General features: G+C 56.4%; 4 protein-coding genes across 7 annotated transcripts in view; 3 read left to right on the top strand and 1 right to left on the bottom strand.

Moving 5' to 3' along the window:
* The window catches only part of ARIH2 (ariadne RBR E3 ubiquitin protein ligase 2), a 30,249-nt gene extending 25,622 nt beyond the window's left edge, over positions 1-4,627 (top strand). For all 3 annotated transcript variants that reach the window (XM_083796267.1, XM_083796268.1, XM_083796269.1), the window contains 5 exons: positions 168-319; positions 1,393-1,536; positions 1,878-1,946; positions 2,709-2,792; positions 3,272-4,627. In XM_083796267.1, coding sequence (XP_083652393.1) covers positions 168-319; positions 1,393-1,536; positions 1,878-1,946; positions 2,709-2,792; positions 3,272-3,343 — 521 coding nt within the window. In that variant the 3' untranslated portion in view covers positions 3,344-4,627. The remainder of the gene's footprint in view (positions 1-167; positions 320-1,392; positions 1,537-1,877; positions 1,947-2,708; positions 2,793-3,271) is intronic.
* A 714-nt stretch (positions 4,628-5,341) lies between these two features.
* On the top strand, positions 5,342-20,964 carry P4HTM (prolyl 4-hydroxylase, transmembrane). The gene is made up of 9 exons (XM_083796245.1): positions 5,342-5,629; positions 5,713-5,794; positions 14,393-14,583; positions 15,202-15,298; positions 16,187-16,349; positions 17,952-18,137; positions 18,570-18,660; positions 19,256-19,379; positions 20,650-20,964. Exons 1-9 carry the CDS (start codon positions 5,372-5,374, stop codon positions 20,874-20,876), a joined length of 1,419 nt encoding a protein of 472 aa, XP_083652371.1. The 5' UTR covers positions 5,342-5,371; the 3' UTR covers positions 20,877-20,964.
* On the bottom strand, positions 5,818-14,386 carry LOC310880444 (secreted frizzled-related protein 5-like). 2 transcript variants are annotated; one of them, XM_083796246.1, is made up of 4 exons: positions 11,952-14,386; positions 11,372-11,544; positions 10,444-10,533; positions 5,818-9,562 (listed from the first exon to the last, which is right to left on the bottom strand). In XM_083796246.1, the coding sequence occupies exons 1-4, from the start codon at positions 12,275-12,277 to the stop codon at positions 9,228-9,230; spliced, it is 924 nt and encodes a 307-aa protein (XP_083652372.1). In that variant the 5' UTR covers positions 12,278-14,386; the 3' UTR covers positions 5,818-9,227. The 2 variants fall into 2 exon arrangements, with proteins under 2 accessions (XP_083652372.1, XP_083652373.1); XM_083796247.1 differs by having other exon boundaries at positions 10,444-10,530.
* Positions 20,875-25,343, top strand: WDR6 (WD repeat domain 6). Its single transcript, XM_083796243.1, has 6 exons — positions 20,875-21,050; positions 21,163-23,578; positions 23,772-23,867; positions 23,979-24,095; positions 24,376-24,494; positions 24,619-25,343. Exons 1-6 carry the CDS (start codon positions 20,984-20,986, stop codon positions 25,104-25,106), a joined length of 3,303 nt encoding a protein of 1,100 aa, XP_083652369.1. The 5' UTR covers positions 20,875-20,983; the 3' UTR covers positions 25,107-25,343.
* Positions 25,344-25,548: the final 205 nt, after the last annotated feature.

The raw sequence follows: 25,548 nt of genomic DNA, 5'->3' as shown, positions 1-25,548 counted from the left end.
TTTTGGCTCACTGGTGTGTTCTGTTTTGCAAGATGATACAAAATGTATGTTTCTTGGCTTAGCAGAAATAGCTGAAAGCAGATGGGTTGTGTCTCCTGAAGCTTTTCTCTCGTAAAGATGTGGTTTTTTTCTGTGCATCACAGTGGGTTTTTCACTGTTTTCTGCAGACTTCTGCTGGATGTGTCTGGGAGACTGGAAGACTCATGGCAGCGAGTACTACGAATGCAGTCGGTACAAAGAGAATCCTGATATTGTAAACCAGAGTCAGCAAGCACAGGCCAGGGAGGCCCTTAAGAAGTACTTGTTCTATTTTGAGAGGGTAGGAGACATCTCTTTGGCCAGAGCTGCTGTAGCCTTTTAATGCTCCCTGCCTGGTGCAAAGGTCATTGCCAGCAATCTCCGTGCAAGAAACTGCCCAAAGAGAATTTGTGCTGAATTTTCAGGCCCTGTTCTTTCTTACTTAGTCCCGCCCTGTGAGTCCCATCCAAATGACTAATGTCATCCCCAAAGCAAATCACATTTGCTCCTGTGTTTCCCTGTGCTAGAGAAAATCAGTATTACCCCTGTGCCACTATATTGTTTTCCTGCAGGCTGGGTGCTGCTGCAGTAGGTAGATATTGCTCCTATTATTTCCTTTCAGGATTGGGGAACTTCAGTTCCTTGCAGTATGTCTTTATAGAAACAAAGAATAAATTCTGTTATGTTCAAAACTCCATTGGCTGTAGCAAAGCTTTCCTAAAGGGTCACATAATCACATTTTTTTTAATTGCAGTCACAGCACCTCTGTCCCCACAGCTGATTCAATGCACCTGGACATATGGTGCAATTCTAGAACAGCATCTCTAGAAGAGAATGTGGTAGAGGTTCAATTCTGCTGCATTTCAGTGCACTTGTTTTCCCCGTTAAAATGAGTTTATTCTTCATACTATGAGCCAAGTCCTATGATAAAATAAATGTGTTCATTCTTGGCTCTCTAGACCAACAGGCTCTGGGAAATGGCCATGCTTACAGCGTGCATGTGGATGTTAGAGTTCACTGAGCCCGTGTTAAATGTTAATTTGAACTCTTGTCCTTTCTGTAGAAATCATTTAAGTAGGGGAATCGCTGTTACTCTCCACTGTGTTAGATGCAAGGTCACTGTGCAACCAGAGGGCATTCCCGTTCTGAGGAGCTGGGTTTGCTCCCTGCTCTTTCCTGCCATCAGTCTGTTGCACACAGCCTCTGCTACTTGCTACTGGAGCCGCTGCCTTGCTGTTCTTTCCCACAGCATGTTTTGCCTTGCTGGACTCCTGTCCCACTTTGATTTCCGCTTGCTAGAGCTTGTGCTTTTACAGCAAAAGTATTCTGGTCTCATGCTGTTTTTTTCTTTCCCCTTCTCCCCACCGCTTGCAGTGGGAGAATCACAATAAAAGCTTGCAGCTGGAGGCACAGACGTACCAGCGAATCCAGGAAAAAATCCAGGAAAGAGTTATGAACAACTTGGGAACGTGGATAGACTGGCAATACCTACAAAATGCTGCAAAACTCCTTGCAAAGGTGGGTAGGTGTGGCTTGTTTGGTGCAGAGAAGAGAATCTACACACGAGAATGCTGAATTCACACCTAGTGAGAGGAAGGGAATTTGGGGATTATGGATGTGTGGGACAGTACCTCCTTTCTAGGCCACGAACTAGCCAAAAATTATCTGGAAGTGACCTCTGGAAAGTTACACTTTAACTGTACAGATCCTTCCAAGGAAGGTGTAGGAAGTTCCAGCATCAAGTGTCCAGTCACCCGTGTCAGAAGGTAGCTCATTGTAGTGACTGCAGACAACTGACTGTGCCAGGTCTGAGCTCTTGTCCTTCTTTTCTCTCTCTCTTCCCCTCTGGCCCCCCACAGTGTCGTTATACCCTGCAGTACACATATCCATATGCCTACTACATGGAGTCTGGTCCCAGAAAGAAACTGGTAAGATGTTTTGCTCTTTTTTCGCTTACAGCTTTTTGGGGTGTAGCTGGCAGCATGCTGGGATGAATGAATAGACAGACATCCCTCTTCAATTCCAGAACTTGAGTGTCTGAAATAGTAGTCCTGAGTTTGAGGTAAGGACAGGACAAACATACATGGTTTTGCAACTTTTCTCCTCACTTTGAGTGGACCCGCAGCTCAGTCCTCCGATGTGTTACGTTGTTTTCCCAGGGCAGCACTGCACTTTCACTAACAAGCAATTTATCCAAAATATTTTGAGGCTTCAAGTGTACATTTGTTCCTTGGTAAGACTGTCCCAGTGCTGTGGCTATTATCCAAGCTCTTCCCGTAGCATCATGTGCAGTCTCTCAGGCTGTGCACAGATGTTCTTGCGGAGCTGACTGTGCCAGTGGGACAAGTTCCTACTCCCAGCAGTGGTTAGCAGTCCCTCAGCTCTGCCTGCAGAGCTGCTCACAGGAGCATTTCCTGACCCACTTATTGGCAGAGTGAGCTGACTTAGTAGGTATTTGTGGCTTGTAGTGTTTCTAGGCTGACATGGTTAATTTTGAGTGAGGCAGGTTGGGGAGTGCTCACCCAAGGAACTCCTGGAAGCTGAAGGCAGATCGGGAGGAGGCACAAACCTGCTCTGCCAGCACAGCTGTCAGCAGAACACATTTGTTTGCTCCTCAAGTATAGCTTGTGGAATGAGGCTGCTCCACTAAGCCAGTTTCTTGTTGCCGTCTCTAATTTTGCTGTTTGCAGTTTGAATACCAGCAGGCCCAGCTGGAAGCTGAAATTGAAAATCTCTCATGGAAGGTGGAGCGAGCAGACAGCTATGACAGAGGGGTGAGTGTTCTGCTTGCTTGAGCCTGCTGGCCAGATTTTGTAATGGTCAGGCTTACCACTTGTGCAGGAGAGCTAAGGCAGTTCAGGGAGGATGCTGAGAGACTAGACCCAGAATCTCGCCGTTCTTCCTTTAGCCAGTGGGTGCTGTAAAAATGGAATGCTCACTGCTTTGTGGGAGAGGAGGGAGGGCTGCAGTGAGTCCTGGAGAACTGAAGCAGAACCAGCAGAAGTGTGGAGGAAGCTGCCTGTAGACCTCTGGTTAAGAGCAGATTCCTTAAGTGCTTGGCTTTTTAGACAGAGCAAGAGCTGGGTAACTGCAGTCAGCCTATGTCAAAAGGAAACAGGATCTGTAATCTTGTGATCCAGAGCGCACGTGAAGTGTGAAGGTTGGTGTTTATCAGATGAGCTGAGTCCCTAAAAAGAAATGTACTTACCTCTGGGGAATTCACACTAACTGTTTCTACCTTTTGTTTTACCAGGACTTAGAGAATCAGATGCACATAGCGGAGCAGAGACGAAGGACCCTGCTGAAAGACTTCCATGACACATAAGACAGGAGGAAATGACAAAGTGCAGGGGTGAGAGCAGCAAGTGAAGTGATGGCAGCTTCACCAGGATAAGCAGGCACTGCCTCTGGGAGAACACGGCCAAGGACAAAGCCACCCCTCCCCTTGCAAGTCAGACACATGCAAACACCACATCTTAGTCCAGTTTGTTCTCTTATCTTTCTGTTTCTGTTTCTGCCAGGCTAGAGGCCAGAGTTCAGATTGGCATATTTCCTGGGACATTTCCCTCCTGCCCTTGATGGTTTCAAAAGGGGAGGGAGTTTTTCTCTGAATGGCTGTTAATAGTATTAGATCATTACAATTTATGTAATTTTCAACGGTTGTACAATTATACAGACAAACCTTAGAATAACACACAACCCTTTTTAAAAATAAATTGGCAGTGGAGTGTTTTTCCTTAATCTGCTGGTAAATTTTAATGGGCTTTTCCCTCTCTTCTGCTCCCTTCCTCTGACCCAGAAATCCTCCTTGGCACCGAAGGACGCTACAAAATAACTCGGCTATATTTCCTGATGCTCCTTTAGCCAGGACATTGTAGCACTGGCATTGCATGAGGAGAGCAGCTGGTGTTAAGAGTGGCTGCTGCTGTGTCTGACCTGACAGTACCAGCAGTGGCTGTGATTTAGTACAATTACATGTGACATCTCTTTTCTTGTAAATCAGCTGTGCAAAGTCCTGCTGCTCAAACAAAAGCAAACAGAGGAATTTTAGGGGAGGGAGCAGGTCACCAAGGGGGGGATATGCCTTGAGCCAGGTCACATTCTGCATTTGATGAATTTTAGGTCTTCCATGTAGATTTCTTGCTTTCCTTGTTTTTGTGGGGAGGGTGTTGTATTGCCAAAGTGAGTGATGAGGGAATAGTAGCATACAGTTGTTAATCAAAGCTTGGGGCTTTTTCAGGGTGAAACAATCCAGGCAACCTGGTAAAGAATACTTGTGCCTGCTGGGTAACATGGTTAAGAAAATTTGATCCCATTCATCAAGGTGAAACTAAAACTCTGCGACACTATGAGGAGGAACGATTATGTACAACACACTTCCTGGCACTTGTTGGCAATGTGGACAGGCACTTGAACATAGGTGCACTGCTCGTGCAGAGCCTGCACCAAGCCAGGCAGGAAATTAACTAGCAAAATTAATTTATTTGTATATTAGTATCAATACTGGTGAGGACTTATCAGAAAATTGGTTGTTAGGAGCATGTGGAGCTTTTCTATTAACATTTTTTCTAATGTAAAATATACACTAAAATAAAAATATGAAAACCTAGTTCATCTTGGTAGGGGTTAACGTGGAAAAAAAGGTTGCTTAAATGTTGATGCTTGCCTGTTTGCTGTAGGAAGCAGGCCCCGTGTTCAGGTTTCACAGGCGTGTGTATGTCACCTGCACCAGGAACGGGGGGTGCGTGGCCGGTAAGGTGGAGCTGGAGCCTCTGAGTTGAGGACATCAGGGGTTTCTCTTCCATGCTGTGTGTGGAAACGTTGCCTTTGATGTGTACTCTGTCAAGTGACACGATATAAAAACAACAAAGGTTAACCTGGGGGTTGGGGGTGCTAAATTCCTGCGTGTCAGCATATGGGGCCCTTTTCACGTACCCGAGACGTGAGGCAAGCTTTCGCAGCACGTATAATCGGGCGGGTGGATTTGAACGAGGGCTGCTCAGAGGAGTTAAAGCCTCCCCAGCCTCCTAGGAGTGCCCTAGGAGCTAATCCTGTGCCCGCTGCTTGTTCCCAGCGGAGGTTTTCAAAGGGAGAGGGCTGCGCTCTCCTGCCTCCCTCCCTTCCCCGGTGAGGGAACAGGGGCGCCCCGGCGCTGCTGACGGGGGCAGGCCCCTCTTCCCCTCACGCCAGGCACGCGGCCCAGCGGGGCGGCCGCGAGGAGCCGGCAGCGCCGGTACCGGGGGCGGGGGGGGAACACGGCGAAGCAGCCGGGGCCGTGTCCCCGCCCGGTGACGCAGCACGCCGCCCGGTTGCCGCGGCGACGCGCGGGGCCTGGCGGGGCCGCGACGCGCTGATGGCGGCGGCGGCGGCGGCAGGGCCGGAGGGGCCCCCGCTGCCCGGCCCGCCGGGGGGCCGCCCGCGGCCCGTGTGCTCGCGGCCCTACTTCCTCGTGCTGATGGTGTTCGCCCACCTCTACGTGCTCAACGTGCTGGGGCTGCTGCTCTTCGTGCACCTCAGCGCCGGGGACGCCGGGGGCTCGCCCGCCGCACCCCCCGTGCCGCCGCCGCCGCCGCCGCCCGCCCGCGCCCTGCCGCGCCTGGAGGGCATCAAGGCAAGGCCGGGGGGGAACCGGGAGGGGAGAACCGGGGGGGCGGGTAACGGGGCCGCCGCCGCTCACCGCCGCTCTCCCCGCAGGTCGGCCACACGCAGCGGGTGGAGCTGGTGCCCGGCAGGGCCCACGCCGTGCGCACCCTCAGCCTCAAGCCGCTGCTCTTCGGTGAGTACCGGGCACCGGGCACCGGGGCTCCCCGAGGGGCTGGGCCCGCGGGGGGGGGCGGGTACGGGGCGGGCACCCCCCGGGCTTTGACCCTGGGATTTGGAAGGTTGCTTGAAAGGTGGACGGCGAGGCTGGCTGTAAGCTTCGTTAAAAGGCTGCTGGCTGATGAAAAGGTTAGCGGTTAATTAAAAGGTTGGTGGTTGATTAAAAGGCTGGCCTCCCAGGCGTCGCAGGGTCCCCCTGGCCCACCACCCGTTCGAAGACGAGCACCGAAGAGGACCTCGAAGAAGCCCCTCGGTGTTAGGGAGGGACAGGAGGCGCGCGAGGTTTTGGCAATAAACGGTGGCAAAGCGACGTGGTGCTTCAGTGCCGAGGAGATGAATAATGTCAGAAGTGCTAGACTTAATGTCTTCTGCGTCCTGCTCTAGATTTGTCTTTATTTCTGGCTGCCCTGGCGCACACCCACACAACATCCCTATTTCAGATATTTTAAAGCCGCCTTTACCTTTCTGTGATTCTTGCAGTGGTTGGTAAAGTCTCCCTGATTGATCTCTGTGCTCTGGCAATCCGCTGAGAATATACCAATTAATTTTTGGGGACAAACAGTTATGAAGTCCCTCTTACTCCAAATTCAGGGAAAACCTGTTGTCTCTGAAAAAGATGATGCTGAGAATCTTTTAGGTGTTTTGTCAATAATACGAGCTTTCCTCTGATTAAAAATTAACTATACATGCTGAAAACCTGGCCATAAATCAGATAAGTTTCTTATTAAGGTCCTTTAATGCAACAAGTACCTGTAGGAAATATACAGAGTTCTCTTGTCATTTCTACATAGGTGATACTCCTGGTTTGCAAATTTCTAAGTGGATCTCTGAAAGACATTCATTAAATTGACACGCGAACCCCTCAGAAACTGACACACGAATACCCCTCAGCATTCACGAGATTGTTGTAATGGCCAGACTCAGGATCCGGGGTGATCAGGCTGCTTCTCCTGCTCCTGTTGCCACCTTCTCTGCCCCGCAGGTACTGCTCGTGTAAAAGAGCTGATCCCGACCCGCAAGGAAGGAGCTGAAGCTGATAAAGGCCGGCTGTTCCTGGCAGCAGTAATCCCACAGCCTCTGGTGTGTCACTCTGGCACCTCTGTCAGGTTCTGGGGCAGGCTTTGCCCTCTGAGGTTGGCATCAGGGAAAGCTCAAGGGACAGCGATGGACAGTCAATGTTTTAGATCCCCCACAAGTCTGTTCCCTTTTCTCCTCCGATAGGAGGCCCTTATTTAGAAACCTCGACTTGCAAGACCGCTCTTATCTCCCAGATGAACCTGCCAGGAGCCAGCCCTGGCTTTAAAAGACTTCCAGAGACTTCTCTATCTATGCAAACACCGCCAATCTAAACTAACTTTTAAAAGCTAATTATTGCATTGCTGCTGTTTAAACGAGCGGAGGTGTGGATTTAACGTGGCAGTGTCAGACGAAACCAGGAGTCCCTGGCAAAGAGAGGCTCCTGAATTTCTGGGGGTTTCACTTAACAAGAAGTGTTGCGGCGTGCAAGAGCCAATTTAAGGAAGTAAGTGGCTGGTTTGCGATCTTTGCTTTTAGCAAAGCCGGCTGTAGTGGGACTGCAAGCAGCAGACTCGTTAATGGCTTAATGTGAGCTCCGTGCTTCGGAGCATGGGCCTGGGCACCACCAGGGAACTTGCGGTTTGTTTTTTAAATGTGGGTAAGTCATCTGCATTGAGCCCGAGTGTTTTCACGGAGCTATGCAAAAGTCCCTGCCCTATTTTTTCTCCCCTCTGGCTATGAGACGTCATTTCTAAAGCTTGTAAGTCAGACCATCTGTGCACTTTTTAGTTAGGAAACACTAGTAATCAAATAATCCAGTTAATGGAAAACAAATATCAGACAAAGCCTTTTCAACCTTCGGAGCTTTTACTTGTTCTGTTGTATTTTCAAAATGCAGTCTGTTCGGAGGATGCTGCCCCGGCAGGGACCACCTGGCAGCCGGTTCTGCGGACTGGGCGGCAGTCTGCAAGGCAAGGCAGCAGGGAGGAATAAAAATAGGAAATCTCACTGCGTTTTCCATCTGAGCCTCGGGGAATAGAAGTAATCGCTGCACAAATGTCAGGGCGCAGCTGAATTTCAGTGGGAGCATTGTGAGTGCTAATCTCAGCCCACACCGAATCTGAAGAGGCAATCTCTGCTCGGGCTGTTGGTGTGCTTTACGAGCACAGGGAGGCAATGTGTCTCCACCGAAGCTGGTGGTTCTCTCCGCAACTGAGGCTGCCGACTTCTGCACAGGGAAGGACGTATTTATCCCCAAAGCTGTTTTTCTCTGTCGTCTCCTTATTTCAGTCCCAAGTTTAATCCAGTGTAGAAAACTTTCCGCGGACAATGCTTTGTTAGACAGCAGAAATCCGACTTGTTTTCTTGTTTGAGGGGTTGCTGTGTTCTGCTTTGTGGTTTGTCGTGTCGAGCTATGGCTGTGTTCACTGCTGAAAGTAATTACAGTCTTGGGAGAGAGAGTGATCTGCAGAGAGCTTCGTGAGGCTGGGTGTTGCCTCGTTTTCTGTCTTTTCTGCATGCAGAGAGAAGGCCAGGAAGATGTGTAACATTTCTGGGGTGGCAGGGAGAAGATCTGCAAAGAAGGGAGCCTCAGGTTGTGCAGAAATACCTGCTGCTGGGCTGGGGCTCACCTCCGAGCCCCAGGCAAACCGCTGCCGCAAACCAAAGCGGAGCTGTTCCAGCAGCTGAGGTCCCAGCCCTGCTCTGCTCTCTCAAGGCTCTGGTGGGACCTTCAGTAATTCTGCAGTTACCAGAATCTTCTGATCCAAACTGAATTTCTAATGTAAAAAAAAAGTGTTCCCACTGGAGCAAAAATCCTCATCTCTCTCTGCTGTGTGCCCTTCCTGCCCAAGGAGGCCTGCTTCCTTTTGCCTGTGCAGATGCCCGTGAATGCTCAAGCTGCAAGCTGAAGGGACAGCCTGAAAGACTGCTCGGGAGATGAGGTTCGCATTAATTTTTAAGGGGCCAGGCATTGCCTGGGTGGGTTCCTCTGCCCCTATAATTTACTTTGGGCTGTTCAAAAGTAAAGTATTTGCTCCGTTACATGAAAAGCATCTCTAATCAGTCAGGGAAACTTTAGTATCATTTCTGGACAGAAAGTGAGCCCGCACTCGGGCAAGATCAATGTTATCGGAAGTCCTGGATTTGCAGAACCTTGAGAGAGCAGTGTGTTAAGGCTGCGTCCGTGAGCTCTGTCTCAGTAAAACAGTTCTAGGGATCTGTCAGGGATCTGTGGTGAGGCCCTATCTGCTGGCTATGACTGCTTTGAATCGCCTAAAAATACTGTGCATCTCCGGAAGACCGACTGCCAGGAAGAGGAGTTTTCTAGCCGTAGGAAAGGGAGCGGTTTCTCCTTGCTGAAGTTGAGGTTTTCAGACCTTCCTGCCAGCCTGCTCGGGGCAGCGGTGATGTTTCCACCTCCGCACTGCCTGGTGCAGGTTCCTGTTCTTCTTCTGCCAGGCGTAGGCCTTGTTCACCACCACCTTGTCGCTCTGCACCTCTCCGCTGACAACGAAGACCCCTGCGTGAGTGCCTCTCATGATGTTGTGGGCGCAGGTAGCGTCTATGTCCAGCCACTGCTGGAGCCTGCCTGGGATCTCGGTTCGGAGGAGCGGGCCGTGCTTCAGGACCTCCACCTTGGAGGGGTCCAGGTCAAAGTCCGAGACTGTTGTGGTCGTGTTCTTCCTGAGGATTCGGATTTTCACCGCTGGAGGGGGAAAAAGAGCTGTTAGTTCTGTTTACATTTCGTAGCTCTCGGCTACTTAAACAATGCACCAACGCGAAGCTTTCTCGCTGTTCCTGTGGTGTGGTCTCACAGCCATCCAGCCCCATGTAATTGCAGTGAACCTAGAAAAGTTCTCGGCTGTGGTTAGCGTTCCCAGTACTGAACGCTCTTCTTTTCACTCTGCTTTTCTCATGAGTGAAGAAGGCACAGCAGCACCGCGGCCCGGGCAGAAACCCTGCAGGAAGCAGCGGCACAAGCAAGTGGATGCACCAAAGTCCTGGGCTCGTGCAAATCACCAGACTTTTCTCTGAGCTGGGATTTTGGGATGACACGGCTGCCAGCTGCCCAGGAATTTAACTTCATTTGTAAAGGTTATGTGCCTTAATTCAGAAGAATGTCCTGCAAACTTCAGGCCAGCAAACTGAGCAGATTCAGTTCTGCCACCTGCTTGGGCTGGGAGAGGGAGAGTTGCACTACTGGGACGATGGTATTGAAGTTTGAAATAGCTAACGTGGAGTTTGTGAAGGATTTTATGGGCATCGATTGAAAAGCTGGTCTCTGAGAAAACCAGTGCAGTGCTTGTATCTAGCAGACAGGCTGAAAACAAATCAGAGCCCACAGAAAATAAGCAAGACTTCCCCTTCGGTGCTGCACGGATCTGGGTCGTCCTGCTAGTTAACGGGTAAGTCGAGAACTGAAAATCTCTGGGATCTGCTGTAAAAGCTGCAGTTCCTCCAAATCGTGTTTTTGTGGCCAAGCTGCTTTTTGTGCATGCCACTACTTGGCTGCTGGAGGCAGCGCCAGCGACTGAGAGGAGAGGAGGAGGAGGAGGAAGAGGAGGAGGAGGAGGTGGGTGCACTCACCGAAGTCGTTGGCGCAGAGGTTTTCCAGGATCTCCCTGGCAGTGCTGGCCTCCTCAAGCTCGCAGTCCTTGCAGCTGGCTCGGGGCACTGCTGCAACAGAAATGTGGTTATACCACCCTTGTCAAACCTCGCTGCAAAAGGCATAAAACAATTTGGCTATGCAGTTTTGAAACAGTGCTTCCTCTGGAGCGACCCAGTCCCCGAGGGACAGCCTGGGCTGCCGGGATGGAAAAGTTTAAGCTCTCTTTGCCGTGGCTCGGGCGGGCGCTGCTCGCCGGGCTTTGTTTCGGCTTGCGTTTGTTGCTGCTTGTTGCAGCAGCAGTGAAAGTGCTTAACGAATGGCAGCCAGTTGGGATGAAACCGTAAAGCAGTCAGCGTGGCCAGGTTCCACCCGGTGAGGCTGAAAGGAGGCGTCCGCTCTCCCTGTAGTTTCTGCTGAGTTTCCCACCAGTGTTTGTTACTATCTGGGTGCTTTTTGTCTTTCATAGCCTTAAAGATTTTTTTCTTGTGTAGCTCATGTCTGCAGAGGATCGTGCCCCTTTGTGCTGTTTCCTAACGTTTCATGGCCTGAAAAACCTTTCTGCATGTTTGTGAACCCCGGGTGTAGCAGAAACACCAGGGCTGCAGTGTCCCAGCTCGGCTGGAAGCACCCCTCGCCTCCCGGAGGCTGCGCACCGTGCACTCCCGTGTCTTTTACAGAGATTTCTCCCCCCTGCCCCGAGCCCCGCGGGGTCCGATGGCACCCAGGTGACCGACGAGCACAGCACCCGAGGGAGCGAGCTTCAGTCAGCGCCCTGCTCATTCTCTAGTCACAGGGGAGTTCCCCCAGGGAACAAAATTTCCACTTTTGTTTTAAATACAGCTTACAGCCAGAAGCGTTAGGAGCACAAACAAGGCACAGGGAAAAAGAACGAGAAAAAACCCTTACTTCTCCTGCTGGAGGAGCTTTCGTCCGTGGAGACCGCCGAGATGCACAGCTCGTGGTCTGCAGGAAACTTGTCGCAGTTGAGGATTTCGGGCCAGGGGTAGCCGTAACAAGCCATGACGGGCGCGCAGCTCCTCTTGACGGTCTCGCACAAGCTGCGGCAGGGGTAGATGAGCCTGGGGAGGGAGGCGGGATGGGATGGCAGGGCGGGTGGGCTCGCAGCAGCCGGACGGCTCAGCCCCGCCGCCGCGCTGCCTGCCCCACGGGGTTGTGTTGTGCACCGCCACGCCGTGGGGTCTTCGGTGTGCTTGGGGCATGCCAGCCCAGGGAGCAAACAGCAAAAGGCTGGTTTTTGGTCATCAGACGGGAATTTTATTCCCTCCCTCAGGAGCGTTCGTGTTTCACGCTCAGAGGGAAGGTCCCTGCTGGGTGATCCCGCGTCCCCTCGCTGCGCGGGGCAGCGCTGCCTGAAAGTGGCCACAGTGATCGGATTTCACGTGTTTGCTCTCGGGAGGCGAATGCAGTCGTGCTGCTGGGGCTGAAATACTGGCTACGGCTGAAATAACTCGTAAAAACCTCTTACCTGTCCAAGCAGATCGGGGCAAAGAGGGAGCAGAGGAAAATCCTGGCGTCGGGATGGCACTCCCTGGCCAGCAAGGGCAGCCAGCTGGAAGACTGCTGGATCACTTCAGGCATGGTCTCGTGCTCCAGCAGGTTGGGGATCCTCATCTCGGAGTAGCCGATGTCGTAGCACAGCGCCATGCCCCGCGGGATGGCCGTGCAGCTGGACGACCTCCTCAGGTAGCTCGCCCGGGTCCCCGGGGAGCCCCAGAGCAGCAGGCGCACCAGGAGGCCCGGCAGCCAGCGGCCTCCCCGCCTCGAGGGCTGCCTGCGCCCAGCCGCCTCCATGCTCGGAGCGAGCGGCGCACCCCGGACTGAGCTGCTGCGGGCTGCGGGCTGCCTTTTATAGCCGGCGAGCCACCTCCGTGACGATCCATCCTCATTAAGTGCGGCCCTTTCAGAGCCCTCATGGGGAAGACAATGCTCCAATTTTCGTTTGCCAGCGGCCCCGATTGTTTAGATTTTAGCAGGGGTTTGGCTTAGATCAGCAGGTGTGGAAATGAGGGCAGCCGGGGAGGGGTGAATGACTTGGCCGTGTGTCTTGGGGCCCTCTGTTTGACACCAGTGCGCCAACCCATCCCCTTTCTCTCGCTCCGGGATTAGTCATTATTTCATAAACCCCAATGTTTTCCTCTCTTTTGTTTTTTTGTTTTTTTTTTTTTTGTAAAAGCAATCAAGTGTTGCTCAAAGTCAATTAGGAGGCATTTGTTTAGCTGGATCTATTGTTGAGCGGGCAGGGAGATAGGATGGTCTCGCAGCCAGAAGTTAACTGTTTCGCAGAGCTGAGGAACTAATTTACAGCTGTGGAGAAAGGCTGTTTGCGCTCCGGATTGCCGGCGCTTAGCTGGAAAGCCCCTCACCTTGCAACCTGCCTGGCAGAGAGCACTTCCTGGCTAACATGATTTGTACTTCGTTACGAAATCCTATTACCACCACTGAAGAGAGGGATTGTCCTTCCTCCGGCATGTAATTAAGATTCCAGAAGCCGTCATTATTTTAGCCCACTTTGAGGAAACTGGAAATACTGGGACCGTCGCTTGCCAGCCTGTACGGTTAGCTCTGACCTGGTGCCGTGCCACCGAGCTGATCCCAGCCGGCGGAAGCTCCAGCTCTGAAGCATCCCCTGCTCCGAGGACTCTGTGCTGCCGGTGGCGGAAATTGTTTCCTCAGAGGGTGTTACGGATACAGCCGGCTGCATTGTGTTTCTGGGCCTTCATTTCATTTTCTACAGGGCTAGTTCTGGTTTGTACTTAGCAAGAAGCCAACTGCACAGTGACAGTTGGAGCAGACAGGGTTGAGTTAAGGTCATGGAAGTAATTAACTTTTTTTTTTTCCTTTCCCCCTTTGAAGGATTGCTGCTGTGGCTGGGATATAACGTGTCCTCGGCACACACCTGCAGAAGCTCTGCCGGGCTGCAGTTTAGAGAGCAGGGCTCTGGGTCCAGAAGCACTTAAACCTGTCCTGCTTTGATGGTTGTTCTTTCCCTCTTCAAAAGCCTCAGCAGCTGGGAATGAGGCAGCCGTAGCAGTAACAGGAGCCAGGCAGCGGGATGTCCCCAGCCGCGTAACCACGCCGCGGGACGGGACCTCGCAGTGCTGCGCAAGTGTGTGTGCAGTGCACCGTGCAGCCAGAGATCTCTCAGTCATCAGTGGGGGCTTAATTTAAATTCTCTTAATTAAAATTTGCTTGGGATCTGAGAATTGCATGACTGCTGCTGATGTCATGCTGCAAAGTAAAGGCAGTGATACCGGGATGCTGCCTGGGTATGGAGCGTGGCATCCGCAACGTGCAGAGCCTTCCACTTCAATAACACATTTGAAGACCGTTTTTAGTTGGGGATCAAGGGAACGAATTGGAATAAGTCAGGAAGCTGTCTCTTGCTGTTTGAGTTTCACAGAAGAACAGTGTGGCAGGTTCCCCTGAAACGCATTCGGTTCTTTGCTGAGTGCTGCCTGCTCCACCTGAGAGCAAGGATGCCTGAAACCCCAGCCATCACCGCCTCCACTGCAAAGACTCGTGGCCTCCCTTCCTGTAGAGCAGTAGTTCCCAGACTGCGCTCCACACATAACCTTTGAAGTGATAATCTGCAGCGATATGCCCGTGTTTGTTCTCTCCTTTGTGCATTGTGCTGGTCTGCAAGAAACTTAAGGGCTTGACCCCAGGGTCCAAACATTTAGGAACTGCTGCTGTAAAAATACCCGCCTCCGCCCTCCGGTGTGTGGCGGGTGCTGTTTTAGAGCTCTTCAGGTAGAAGGGTGGATGTGTTTGAATGTCCCATCCCCCTGACTTGTTAGGAAGTTTCTAAATTTCTGTTTCTTTTTCTCTTTTGGGTGGCCTGCCATTGGTATGGGTCCCACTGTAACAATTCCTCAGTCTCTGTTGCTGCTCACACTTTTCCTGCAGAAATTCCAGACTTCCTGACAGAGGAGGAATGCAAGCTCATCATCCATCTGGCACAGCTGAAGGGGCTGCAGAAGAGCCAGATCCTACCAACGGATGACTATGAAGAAGCCATGGAAATGATAGAGATCAGCCAGATGGACATTTTCAATCTGCTTGACCACAATCAGGATGGGCAGCTGCAGCTCAAAGAGGTAGAGTGGATTTCTTCTTGCTAGGTATCCTCACAAAGTGAATTTGTACTGTTTGTGCAGCCTGTGACAGGGCTGGCTGTGCCTTCCCACAGCTGACAGGACATCAGCAAAGTCTCCCATATTAATGAGCCTGGGAGGGGGATAACGAGCACCCTTGTCCTGTATGGCAGGGTGCATCCGGGCACACTGAAGGATGTCGCTTCCCAGGCACTCCTCTGGAGGTCAGAGCTTGCTGAGGGCTCTCCAAGATGTTGCTTGGAGAGGAAGTGTTTTGTTCTTAGCCCTTATCTCAGAGGAGTAAAAGCATTCAGTTTTATCATCAGCAGTTTTACTTTCCCTTCAAGGGAGAGAGCTCTGTCCCCTTCACCTTAGGATTGGTTAACTGAGCCTCAGCAGTCATTTGCCATGACCTAAACTGGAAATAACAGTGCAGATCGGCCGCACGGTGTGTGTGGCTGCCGGGTGATTCCCACTCGAAGCTTTCTGCAGTGATGTGCTGACGCCTGGCTGGCTGACGCTCGACAGAGGAGAGTCGGCCAGGCCTCAAGCAGGGAAGTTGTAGGGTTGCGTTAGTACAGGAAACCAGTGCCCGTTGGTTGATCCTTGTCTGAATTTCAGGTGTTGACCCACACCCGCCTGGGGAACGGCAGGTGGATGACTCCCGAAAACATCCGAGAAATGTACACTGCAGTCAAGGCCGATCCTGATGGGAACGGTAAGAGCGGCTCCATGGGAATCCCCGTGTCCTTGGCGTGCTGGACTCCTGACACTGCCCTGCAGGGAGGAGCAAGAGCCACGTCCCTGGCCAGGCCTGTGGGCTGCGGGCTTTAAGGTGCTCCCTCTGCTCCCTGCCTGTTTGCAGGGAGACTTCAGCAGCTGGCTGAGAGCTCTGCTTCCCTGGCAGGGGAGGGTGGCTTTGGTGGACGTGGGGATCACCTTGATCAGCTTTTGGTGCTCACCCCCTTCCCTGCTGCTGCCAGCTCTCTGTATCCCAAGAGGCCACTTCTGCCCTTTGTTCCCCTGGTCTCCCAAGGGCTCCTGCTGGCCCGGACGTGCACTCTAACCTCTGCTGCTCTAATTAGAGCGTCCTCAATTAAGCAACTCTTCATTTCCTAATCAAATTAAGTGAATGCACAGGCTGTGCATGCTCTCTTCCAGTGACCTGGCATTGAGAGCACCAGAGAGGAGCTTTGGAGTTGAAGCAGTACCCGTGTGAATGCCCAAATATCCGGAAGGCACCCCGTGCCCCGGGCTGGTGGCATTCTTGGCAGGGGCAGGAGCGTATGACTGAGTCGTCAGTGGCTTTTCCACCACTGTGGACACGTACAAATGGAAGGTGCTGTTAAAGGGCTCTTGGCAGGACCTTGTTTCCAGAGTGCCGCTTCCCTCCATTGTTACGCTGGTGCGTGCCACCAAGGGACCAGGTCACAACCTGGATGTGGCACTGCGTCATCAAAGACCACGTGGAGTAAGGGGAAGCAGGGACAGGGTGATGTGAGCAGGATGCTAGAAATAAGACCGGTGGATGATCTCCAGACTCAGCACGCAGCAGTGTATTTGTTGCCTTCACGAGAGGCAGCCTGCTTCTGCTGTCTTCCCACAGGCGTGCTGAGTCTGGAGGAGTTCAAGCAGCTGAATATCCGTGATTTCCACAAGTACATGGGAAGCCAGAAAGTGAAGACGAGCGACTCAGTGCGCAACAGCCAGCACACCTGGCTGTACCAGGGCGAGGGGGCCCACCAGGTCATGAGATCCATACGGCAAAGGTAAGGGCTGAGCAGCCAAGGGGCGGTTGGGTTTGTGTAGGCGAAAGGACCACCTGTGCTGGGAGATGCAGTGGCAGACTTGTTAATATTCACACTTCCTAATTGCGTGAAAATCTGGAGTATAAAGAGCGTTGAACGCGGGCATGAAATGGGGAGAGGAGGTTCTCATTAGAACAAGAATTTGTATTGTCCCCTGGAAAAGGAAAAAGAAAAATCAAACCTTTCAGCATATCCATTCACTTTTGGGAACAGCCTTATAAAACCAAGAAGACTTGGCATTATATGAAATAATTCATTCTAATTAGTAAATGAGCTTACTGGGAGAAACTGCCCCTTTCCAATCCTGTCTGGGTGCCAGTAGTTACTGTCATTTGCTTTAGTTACTCATGCATTTCACTGGAGTCTGTCATAGCTGCTCAGAGCTGACTGAATAATAAGCACGACTTTATCTTGAGAAAACCGAGTTAGTTTACTCGTCTGAGTGCATGGATCTCAGGGCGTCTCACAGCAGATGGGAGAACCTCTTACCTTTCCCTTCACCTCAGACTTGGTACTGGGAGGAGTTGAAACCCAGCTCGCAGGCCAAATCGTTTAGCTGTGGTGAGTTTCAGATAATTGGCTGGAGACTCGCTCGTTCTTGCGGTGCTGGTCCTCGCCCAGGACATGGGTGGGTAAAATCTGTCCTCAGGCTTGAAAACGGCCGTTGGCCACTCCTTTTCTTCAGCACATTCCAGAGGGAGAATGGGGTCGCATATTGCCTTAATTAGAGCAGACTGTGGCTGCCACTTTCTCCGTGCCAGCTAGCCGGCGCACTCAGGCACTGGCATATTGCATTTACCCTCTTCGGTTTGCCAGCGTTAGAAAGCCCCCGTGGACCCGCAGGCACGGTGCTGAAGGACGCTGTTACAATCTTCCGTGGGACTGTGTGGTGCCTGGAGGGGCTTTGCCATCCCGACTTTGTGTGGCGTTCCCCTTGCGCCCACCCCGAGGGCTTCACCAGTCCAAATTCTCAGAGCTGTGAGTGTTCTTTGGCAGGTCTCGAGCGGTACCTGCTTGCCTTGGGGATGATCTCAGATGTAAGCAGCGGAAAAACCCCAGAGCCCTCCGTGCCCCTCTGCCCTGGGGGGAGGCTGTTGAAAAGGCAACAGGGAAAGGTGAGTTAGGTGACAAGAATATTCCTAGAGCTAGTCTCTCGTTCACTCTCAGCAGGGGCCCTGTGCTTTGCTAACTGTCCCCGAGGTCTGTAGGTGGTGTGCAGGAGTCCAGAGAAGCGATGAGATGGCACATGAAGGCTCCAGGGACACACAAAGGAGGGATCTTTCTGAGCGAGCAAAGTCTTCATGAGAGCAGTCCTGCTGGAGATGCACCCTTCGTTTTTGTTTTTTTATTAACCTTGACGAGGAGTTTCTGAGCTGATGCTGATGGTCTAACAGATCTGTAAGGACCTAGTTATCTCTTGGCATGCTTCCTGCAGCCCATCCGTCTCTCCGGTCTTTTGGGGAAGGGGGTTTTCTTTCTCTGGATGTACTCGGTGCTTCGGGAGTAGCGGCTGACCAGACCGAAGTTGTCTTCCCCTCACCTGCACTGCTCTCCTCTTCCCAGGGTAATGCGCCTCACTCGCTTGCCCCCCGAGATTGTGGAGCACAGCGAGCCCCTGCAGGTTGTGCGGTACGACCAAGGAGGCCACTACCATGCCCACATGGACAGCGGCCCCGTCTTCCCCGAGACCGCCTGCAGTCACACCAAGCTGGTCGCCAATGAAAGCGCTCCCTTTGAGACCTCGTGCCGGTAAGGCCTGCAGAGCTCAGTGAGGTCTTGAAAAAAACCTTTTCGCAATCTGGAACGTATTAGAGAAGAGGTGTGGAGAGCTGTTTCACCTCACCTCGCTTGGGACTCCTTGGTGGGGCTCACAAATGAGCTCTGGAGATTGCTGGGTTGAAGGGGGAGGTGGGCGAATCCCGTGGGGTCGGCCCGAGGAGCGCAGAGTGGTTCTGCAGGGCTGCTGGACTGTCCCCACCTGAGGCTAGAAATGCACCCTCACCGCCGTGATTTGGGATTTTCTCTGTTGTCCTTGTCTTGTCCTTGGGAAAAAAAAATGATGTAAACTGCATGTCTTGTGATGCCTTGGAGGGACGTATGGTGGAAGGCAGGGTGTGGACAGCCCTGTGCATCTCCTGCTGCAGCCGTGTGCCCTGACAGCCACTGCGCTCTGCCTTACAGGTACGTGACAGTGCTGTTCTACCTGAACAATGTGACCGGGGGAGGAGAAACGGTCTTTCCGATAGCTGACAACAGGACATACGAAGAGATGGTGAGTGAATCTCTCCTACGTGTTACCCCTGGGGATTCTGAGTCCCACTGTGAGCCCCTGGATTCACTGTAGCTGCAGAAAGGGTGCATGAGGTTGGAGGACGTTAGCTTTCACAGCCAGAAAATGGGAAAGCTGTGCTCCACGTGCAGTGTTTTCGCTCAGAGGCCAAGGGAAGAGGTCCAGGGCTTTGGCAGCTGCAGCTCTTCCCCGCTGAGATGCACAAGGGGTGGTCTTCTGACCTTGCTGCCGTAACACAGGTCCTGCTTGCATGTACCTGGGCAATTTTCCTCAGACGAGGAAAATCTTGATAAAGATTGATCTCAGGATAAATCTTTCCAGGTATGCTGTGCTGCTGTCAGGCAATGCTTTAAGGAACGAGCAACTGCTCAGAAGCAGATCATGGATCTCCAGGGGGCTGAAATCGGCTGTTGCAAATGGGTTGTGAAAGCCCTGTCAGCCTTCAGCTGTTCCTGTCGGGCATTCAAGCAAAGGGCAGGGTGATGGCTGGCAGCAGAGGCAACCCAGTCCGCGCGCTTTGTTCCAGCTCTGTTTACGACACCTTCTCTGTTTTTCTTTTTTTTTTTTTTTTGGTCAGTCTTTGATCCAGAACGACGTTGACCTGCGAGATACTCGGAAGAACTGTGACAAGGGCAATTTGCGAGTGAAACCTCAGCAAGGCACTGCTGTCTTCTGGTACAACTACCTGTCAGATGGCGAAGGTACAGTTCCCCTTCAAGACTTGGCTCTTGGGGAGGGTAGGACTGCAGGAGGTGACAGCTGTCTTCTGTGGGTTTTGCGGCAGTTGGGAGCTCAGAAGAGAGCCTAAGGGTGGTAGCTGCCTGCTAGTGGGAACTGTAGGGTCTACTTGTCACCAGCTGGCTAGGAGCTTCCTGACTCTGAAAAGCCTTTGTTTATAGGCAGTAGGTCAGTGGCTCCTGATGTCTTTGGGGGACGGGACTAGCTAGCAAACAAAGACCTTGGCTGCACTAGCCATCGCCAGCTGCCTTCCACCCTGCTGTGTGAGCTGAAACTCCTGCTGGAACTTGGTCTGCAATTCAGAGTGTTTCACTGATGTGGTGTTGCCCACAGGGGTGGGGAGGGGAGGCAGACAAAGGCATGGCCATAAGCTCTGCAGCACAGGGAGGCGCAGTCCACCCCGCGCAGGGCTCTGCCGTGCTTGGGGCCGGCTCCTGCTTTGTAGCTCAGCTGCAGGCCGATGATATATCTCCTTGGGGCTGTCTTTCTCACAAAGTGCAGTGCAGTTTTCCCTGACAGCCAGGCTGGGGGATTAACCTCAGTCTTCTAAACTGTTTGGGGAACATGACTCCAGAGCATTTCAACGGTGGGTTTTGAGCACTGGCAGGCAGGAATGTAGCATCCCATGTCTCTTGGGAGCAGCCCAGCTAGAGTTTCCATCTTGAGAAAATCCACAGCGAGGTCACAGGACCACTGTTTGTCCCGTTGGACAACACTATCAACACCATCACTGCCCTGCTAGGAGACCCTTGTATTTTTATGAGTAAATTGTTCCTAAATGGAAAAAGGCTGCAGAAGTCTGCCACAGAAAATCCATGGGATCTCTATTAAGAGAGAGGATTGATTGGAACTGCAGAAACACAGTGCATGGTGAGGCCTTGAACCTCTGGCTTCCACAAGCCTTCCAGTGGCAGCGCCCCTCTCTTTGATGCCACCTTCCCCTTTGGGGAAAAGTTGAGAAAAATGGCATCTAAGGAGCAGAACGCAACAACCCCTTGTGCGGAGTGCAGACATGGAGGTAACGGGCATTTTGCACGTGGGGAGCCCACCCCGGAGACCCCCATGTAGGTGCTAGGATGGGGTTAGGGTGAACGTGGAGGGGCACCAGGAGGAGCTACCTGAGAAGAGCCAGCTCCTGGCTTGTGGCTTGGTGACTCCTTACAAGTGCTGCGGTTTGGGAGCAGCGTCAGCATTCACCTGCGCTGCCTCCTAACGGGCGCGTTGATCCCGCAGGCTGGGTGGGAGAGCTGGACGACTTCGCCCTGCACGGGGGCTGCCTGGTCACGCAGGGCACCAAGTGGATCGCCAACAACTGGATCAACGTCGACCCCAACCGCAGGCGGCAGCAGCGGTTCCAGCAGGAGATGGAGCGCTACGGGGGGGGGCCGGGGGCCGGGGCCGAGAGCCCGGGCGAGTGGACCGTGGACAAGGCCTACGGGGGGGCGCACGTGGAGCTGTAGGCGCGGCGCGGCGGGCACCGAGCACGTGGCGTTTTCCCGCGCCGGCCGGGGGCGGGGCCTCGCGGCGCGCCAATAAAGCGTGCGGGGGAGGGCGGCGCCTCCCGGCCATGGAGTCGGTGGCGCTGGTGGCGCCGGTAACGGCGCTGGAGTTCGCCGGGGACGTGCTGCTGGCGGGTGAGGGGCCGGGGATGGGCGCCGGGGGCCGGGCCGGGGATGGGGAGCGGGGTGGGGATGGGAATAGGGCTGGGGCCGGGGCCCGCGCGGTGGCTGACGCGCTGTCCGGCAGGCACGGGCCCGGAGGTGGCGGCGTTCCTGCTGACCGGCGGCGGCGTGGCGACGGCGGCGGGGCGGCGGAGCGTGCTGCGTGAGGCCAGCGTGCTGGGGCTGCGGGCCGAGCCGGGCGGCGGCGGCGGGGGGGGTTCCGCGGTGCGGGTGGCGGCGTTCGGCGGCCGCTGGCTGGCCGTGCTGGCCGTGCGCCGGGGGCCCGCCGGTACCGGGGGCTCCCCGCGGCTGGCGGCGTGCGGCGGCGGGGCGGCGCGGCAGCTGGGGGAGCGGGTGTGGGAGGCCCGCTGGGCGCCGGGGGGCCGGCTGGCGCTGGCGCTGGGCGGCGGGGCCGTGGCGCTGTACGAGTGGCGGGGCGGCGGGCGCTGGCTGCGGCGGGCCCGGTGCGGCGGGGCCGGGGCGCTGCGCTGCGCCGTGCTGGCGGGGACGGGCTGGGGGCGGCTGGCGCTGGCGGCCGGCACGGCGGCGGGGGCCGTGGTGCTGTGGCGGGCGGCGGAGGCGGAGGAGCCGCGGCGGAGACTGCGGGGGCACCGGGGCGCGGTGCTGGCGCTGAGCTACGCGGCGCCGCGGGGGCTGCTGGCCTCCGCCTCCGAGGACCGCAGCGTGCGGCTCTGGGCCGTGGGCGAGCTGGGAGGGGGCGGCGAGGCCGCCTGCCTGCTGCTGTGCTACGGGCACGGGGCCAGGGTGGCCGCCGTGGCGCTCCGGGGGCCGAGCCCGGTGAGCGCCGGGGAGGACGGAGCCTGCCTGGAGTGGGGCGGCGGCGGCGGCGTGCGGCGGGCGAGGCGCGGGCACCGCGGGGCCCTGCGAGCCCTGGCCCTGCGCCCCGCCGGGGGGTGCCTCGCCACCGGGGGCGCCGACGGCGGAGCGCGGCTCTGGAGGCCCCGGCGGGAGGCCCCGAGCCCGGCGCCGGTGGCGCTGGGAGCCCCGGGGCGGCCGCGGGCCGTGCGGCTGGCGGGGCCCCGGCGGGTGCTGGCGCTGGGCGAGGCGGGCGGGCTGGAGGCGTACGAGGAGGCGGCGGGGCGCTGGGTGCCGCTGCTCGGCCCCGCCGCCGCCTGCGGGCCCCGCGGGGTGCTGGCCGTCAGCCCCCTGCCCGGTGGGACCAACGCGCTCTGCGCCCTGGCCGGTGGCCGCGGGCATCTCGTCGTCTTCGCCCTCGGCCAGCCCGAGCACGCCGCCAGGCTGAGGCTGTTCGAGGGGGCCGTGCTGGGGCTCAGCTGGGCCCCCCGCCCCGGGCTGCCCCCCACCACTGCCGCCGCTCTGCTGGCCTCCGGTCCCCACGGGGAGATGCTCTGGATGGACGTCACCTGCTGCCCTGGGCGGGCGCCCTCGGTGCGGCTGATGGGGCGCTACCGGCTGCCCCCCTGCAAGCAGCGCTGGCACACCTGCGCCGCTTTCCTGCCCCAGGGAGGGCTGCTGGTGTGCGGGGACCGCCGGGGCTCCCTCCTCCTCTTCCCCTGCAGCAGCTCCCCGGGGACGGACTCAGAGAACACCGGCGCTGCCGACAGAGGTTCCCCGGTTGGTGAGGACTCCGAGAGCGAGTCGGAGCCCTCTTGTTTGTCACACAATGGGGGGCTTCCCCTTGAGGAACCTCTGTCTGTGCTCTTTGGGCTGCACGGGAAGGCGGGGGTCACCTCGGTGACCTGCCACAAGGACTGCATCTACAGCACGGGCCGGGACGGCTGCTACCGCCAGCTGCGCCTGCAGGGCCAGCGGCTGGAGGTCTTGTGGAAGCACAGGCCCTGCAAAGGGCTGCAGTGGATCGAGGAGCTGCGCTTCACCCCCGGCGGGGACCTGCTCGTGCTGGGATTTCACGCCGACAACTTTGTGGTGTGGAGCACCAGGACTGGGGAGAACCTCCACTGCATCCCCTGCGGAGGAGGACACCGCTCCTGGAGCTACTGCAGCAGCCCCTCGGCCGAAACCTTCACCTACATCAAGAGTGGGGACGTGATGCTCTACAGCAGCGAGGCCGAGCCCTGCGAGCAGCAGGTGCTGCTGGAGTCCCTGCACGGGCGGGAGATCGCCTGTGTGCGGCGCCTGGCGGCGGTGCAGGCACCCGGCCACCGCCCCGTTAACGTCTTCATCACCGGCAGCGAGGACACCACGGCCTGCGTGCTCACGCTCAGCGAGCGATCCCGCGCAGCCGTGCCCCTCGCCAGGCTCAGCGACCACATCTCCAGCGTGAGGGCGCTGGCGCTGGCCAGCCCTGTGCAGCCCGACGCGGCGGGCCTGTCCGCCCTCCTGTTCTCGGCGGGCGGCCGGGCGCAGATCGAGTGCTACCAGCTGCTGTGCGCCGCGGACCTGGCCTCCGAGAGCACGGTGGCCTGCCAGGTCGTCCACGTGGCCTCCCACCGGCTGGACGAGCACTGGGACCGCATGAAAAACAGGCACAAGCTCGTCAAGATGGACCCGGAGACAAGGTGATGCTCAGTGGCTGCCTGAGGCAGATAGAGCTTCAAGGGGCATTGGGGTTAGGGAAGGGCTCGGTCCTTGGGACCACCAAGGGCCCAGGGCTGTGACCCACGTTGGGCTTGGGCTGCCCTGCTGCGTTCCCTTCCCCCTGGGGCGGCAGGCATCACCTGGCCGTGGAGCAAGTGTTGTGTGTTTGCCCAGGTACATGGCCCTCGCGGTTGTGCCTGGGACCGCCACCGAGCAGCTGCCGGCACCCTGCAAGTTCCTGGCCGCCGCGTGCAGCGACGGATCCGTCCGGTGAGGAGCCGCTGCCGGGCTCAGCTGCCAGCTCCGTGCCAGGAGCAGGGCGGCACCTCGCGGGGGTGCCCCCTTCTCCCAGCGCTGACCCCCCACCCCGCTCCACCGCAGGCTCTTCGTGCTGCTGGAGGCCCCCCAGAAGCTGGCGCTCGTGGCGGAGTCGTTTCACCACCAGCGCTGCGTGCTGAAGGTGGAGGCGTTCCTGCACGCGGGGGCAGGAGGGGAGAGGTGAGTCCTGAGCACGAGGACAGCGCGCGGCACCAGGGCGGTGGGGAGAAGTCTCGTCGAGGCTGGTGGGAAGGGACGGAGCGCTCATCCTTGTGGTGTCTGCGCAGCAGGGACGGGACGTGGCAGTGTGGCTGGTGGAGGGAAGGGGGAGGTTGCTCCGTCAGGGCAGTGGGGCCGTTCTGCTGGATCCCCTGGGTGGCAGCGGGGACCTGGGGGCTGTCTGTCTGCGCTCTGAGCTGTAGGGTGGTGGCTCAAGTCTCCCTGAACACCTCCCTTTTAGGAGACACCTCCTGTGCAGTGCTGCCACCGATGGCAGTGTCGCCTTCTGGGACATCACCACCTCCATCAGGGATGCCGTGGATGCCCTGCACCGTGCCGAGGGAGAGGTGCAGCCCCTGGGTGAGTGCAGCCCCGGGCAGCCCCTCTCCTGCCTCCCAGGGGATGTTGCGAGGCCGTCCCAGCAGCTGCTCTGCTCTCTCCAGCCACGGGGAGCCTTCCGTCCTAACCAAGCCTATTTTCCTAGCCCTGGGCACCCCGCTGCTCACCGTCATGGCTCACAGCTGCGGCGTGAACAGCCTCCACATCCGAGAGCTGCCAGAGGGACGCTTTCTGGTGGCCAGCGGCAGCGACGACGGCTCCATCCACGTCTGCCTGCTGGAGGTGGCGCTGAGCGCCGACGAGGCTGCGCCGGAGCCCCGCCTGCGCGTCCTGGAGCGGGTCTCGAGGCCCTGCGCCCACGCCGCCCACGTAACGGGGATCAGGGTGCTGCGGCCGGACCTGGTGCTCTCCGCCTCTGTGGACCAGCGCCTGACTCTGTGGCGCCTGGACTGGGGCAGCCTGGAGGCGCTGAGCACCACCTTCTTCCACGTGCCCGACCTGGCCGAGCTGGACTGCTGGGAGGCGGCGGAGGCAGGTGGGGAGCGGCGCTGGTACTGCGTGCTGTGCGGGCAGGGCCTGGAGCTCCTGCGCTGCGCCGCCCCGGGCACCCCGTTGCAAGATGATGCCCAGTAAGGGGGGAGGCGCACAGCAAACCCCGCTCCCAGCTGCACCCGTGCGGTGACATGGGTGTTCTGTCACCTCGGCCCCTGCCCGAGCCTGGAGCTGGGGGGGCTCAGTCCCTCGGGGACAGCACAGCCTCGCCTGGGTGGCTCCAGGCTGGGGGGCTGAGGGAGGAAGGCAGCTGTGGCCTGTCCCTGACTGCTCCCCAGGCAATAAAGGAAGAGCAAGGCCACCGGGGCCTGCCCTGCCCAGGAGGGTATGAGCGCTCCTTTCTCCTGCCATGGTAAGGGGGTGTCCTTCCAGCCCTGGTCCTAGAGAGGAGGCTGCTCAGGAGGGTGCTGAGCACGGCTCTGCACTGCCCGCACCCCCCCAGGCAGCGCTCAGCAACTCCAGGGCTTGTGCTGGCAGGGGCTGTGCTCTGGGTGCAGTCCCACCGCCCCAAACAACCTGGGGC

Source organism: Anser anser (genome assembly GCF_964211835.1).
Source record: "Anser anser genome assembly, chromosome: 12".
Lineage (NCBI taxonomy): Eukaryota > Metazoa > Chordata > Aves > Anseriformes > Anatidae > Anser > Anser anser.
The sequence above is the reverse complement of the archived record's forward strand: the minus strand, read 5'-3'. Positions and strand labels throughout refer to the sequence as shown.

What these genes read in the sequence shown, in the direction of transcription:
- P4HTM (XM_083796245.1), top strand. Translation starts at nt 5,372, where the DNA reads ATGGCGGCGGCGGCGGCGGCAGGGCCGGAGGGGCCCCCGCTGCCCGGC. An exon ending in CCTCAAGCCGCTGCTCTTCG is followed by an intron (nt 5,795 to 14,392) that starts GTGAGTACCGGG and finishes CTTTTCCTGCAG; the next exon opens with AAATTCCAGACTTCCTGACA. An exon ending in ACAGGACATACGAAGAGATG is followed by an intron (nt 18,661 to 19,255) that starts GTGAGTGAATCT and finishes TTTTTTGGTCAG; the next exon opens with TCTTTGATCCAGAACGACGT.
- LOC310880444 (XM_083796246.1), bottom strand. Translation starts at nt 12,277, where the DNA reads ATGGAGGCGGCTGGGCGCAGGCAGCCCTCGAGGCGGGGAGGCCGCTGG. An exon ending in AAGCTCCTCCAGCAGGAGAA is followed by an intron (nt 10,534 to 11,371) that starts GTAAGGGTTTTT and finishes TTTCTGTTGCAG; the next exon opens with CAGTGCCCCGAGCCAGCTGC. An exon ending in CCTCTGCGCCAACGACTTCG is followed by an intron (nt 9,563 to 10,443) that starts GTGAGTGCACCC and finishes TTCCCCCTCCAG; the next exon opens with CGGTGAAAATCCGAATCCTC.
- WDR6 (XM_083796243.1), top strand. Translation starts at nt 20,984, where the DNA reads ATGGAGTCGGTGGCGCTGGTGGCGCCGGTAACGGCGCTGGAGTTCGCC. An exon ending in CGGGGACGTGCTGCTGGCGG is followed by an intron (nt 21,051 to 21,162) that starts GTGAGGGGCCGG and finishes GCTGTCCGGCAG; the next exon opens with GCACGGGCCCGGAGGTGGCG. An exon ending in AAGATGGACCCGGAGACAAG is followed by an intron (nt 23,579 to 23,771) that starts GTGATGCTCAGT and finishes GTGTTTGCCCAG; the next exon opens with GTACATGGCCCTCGCGGTTG.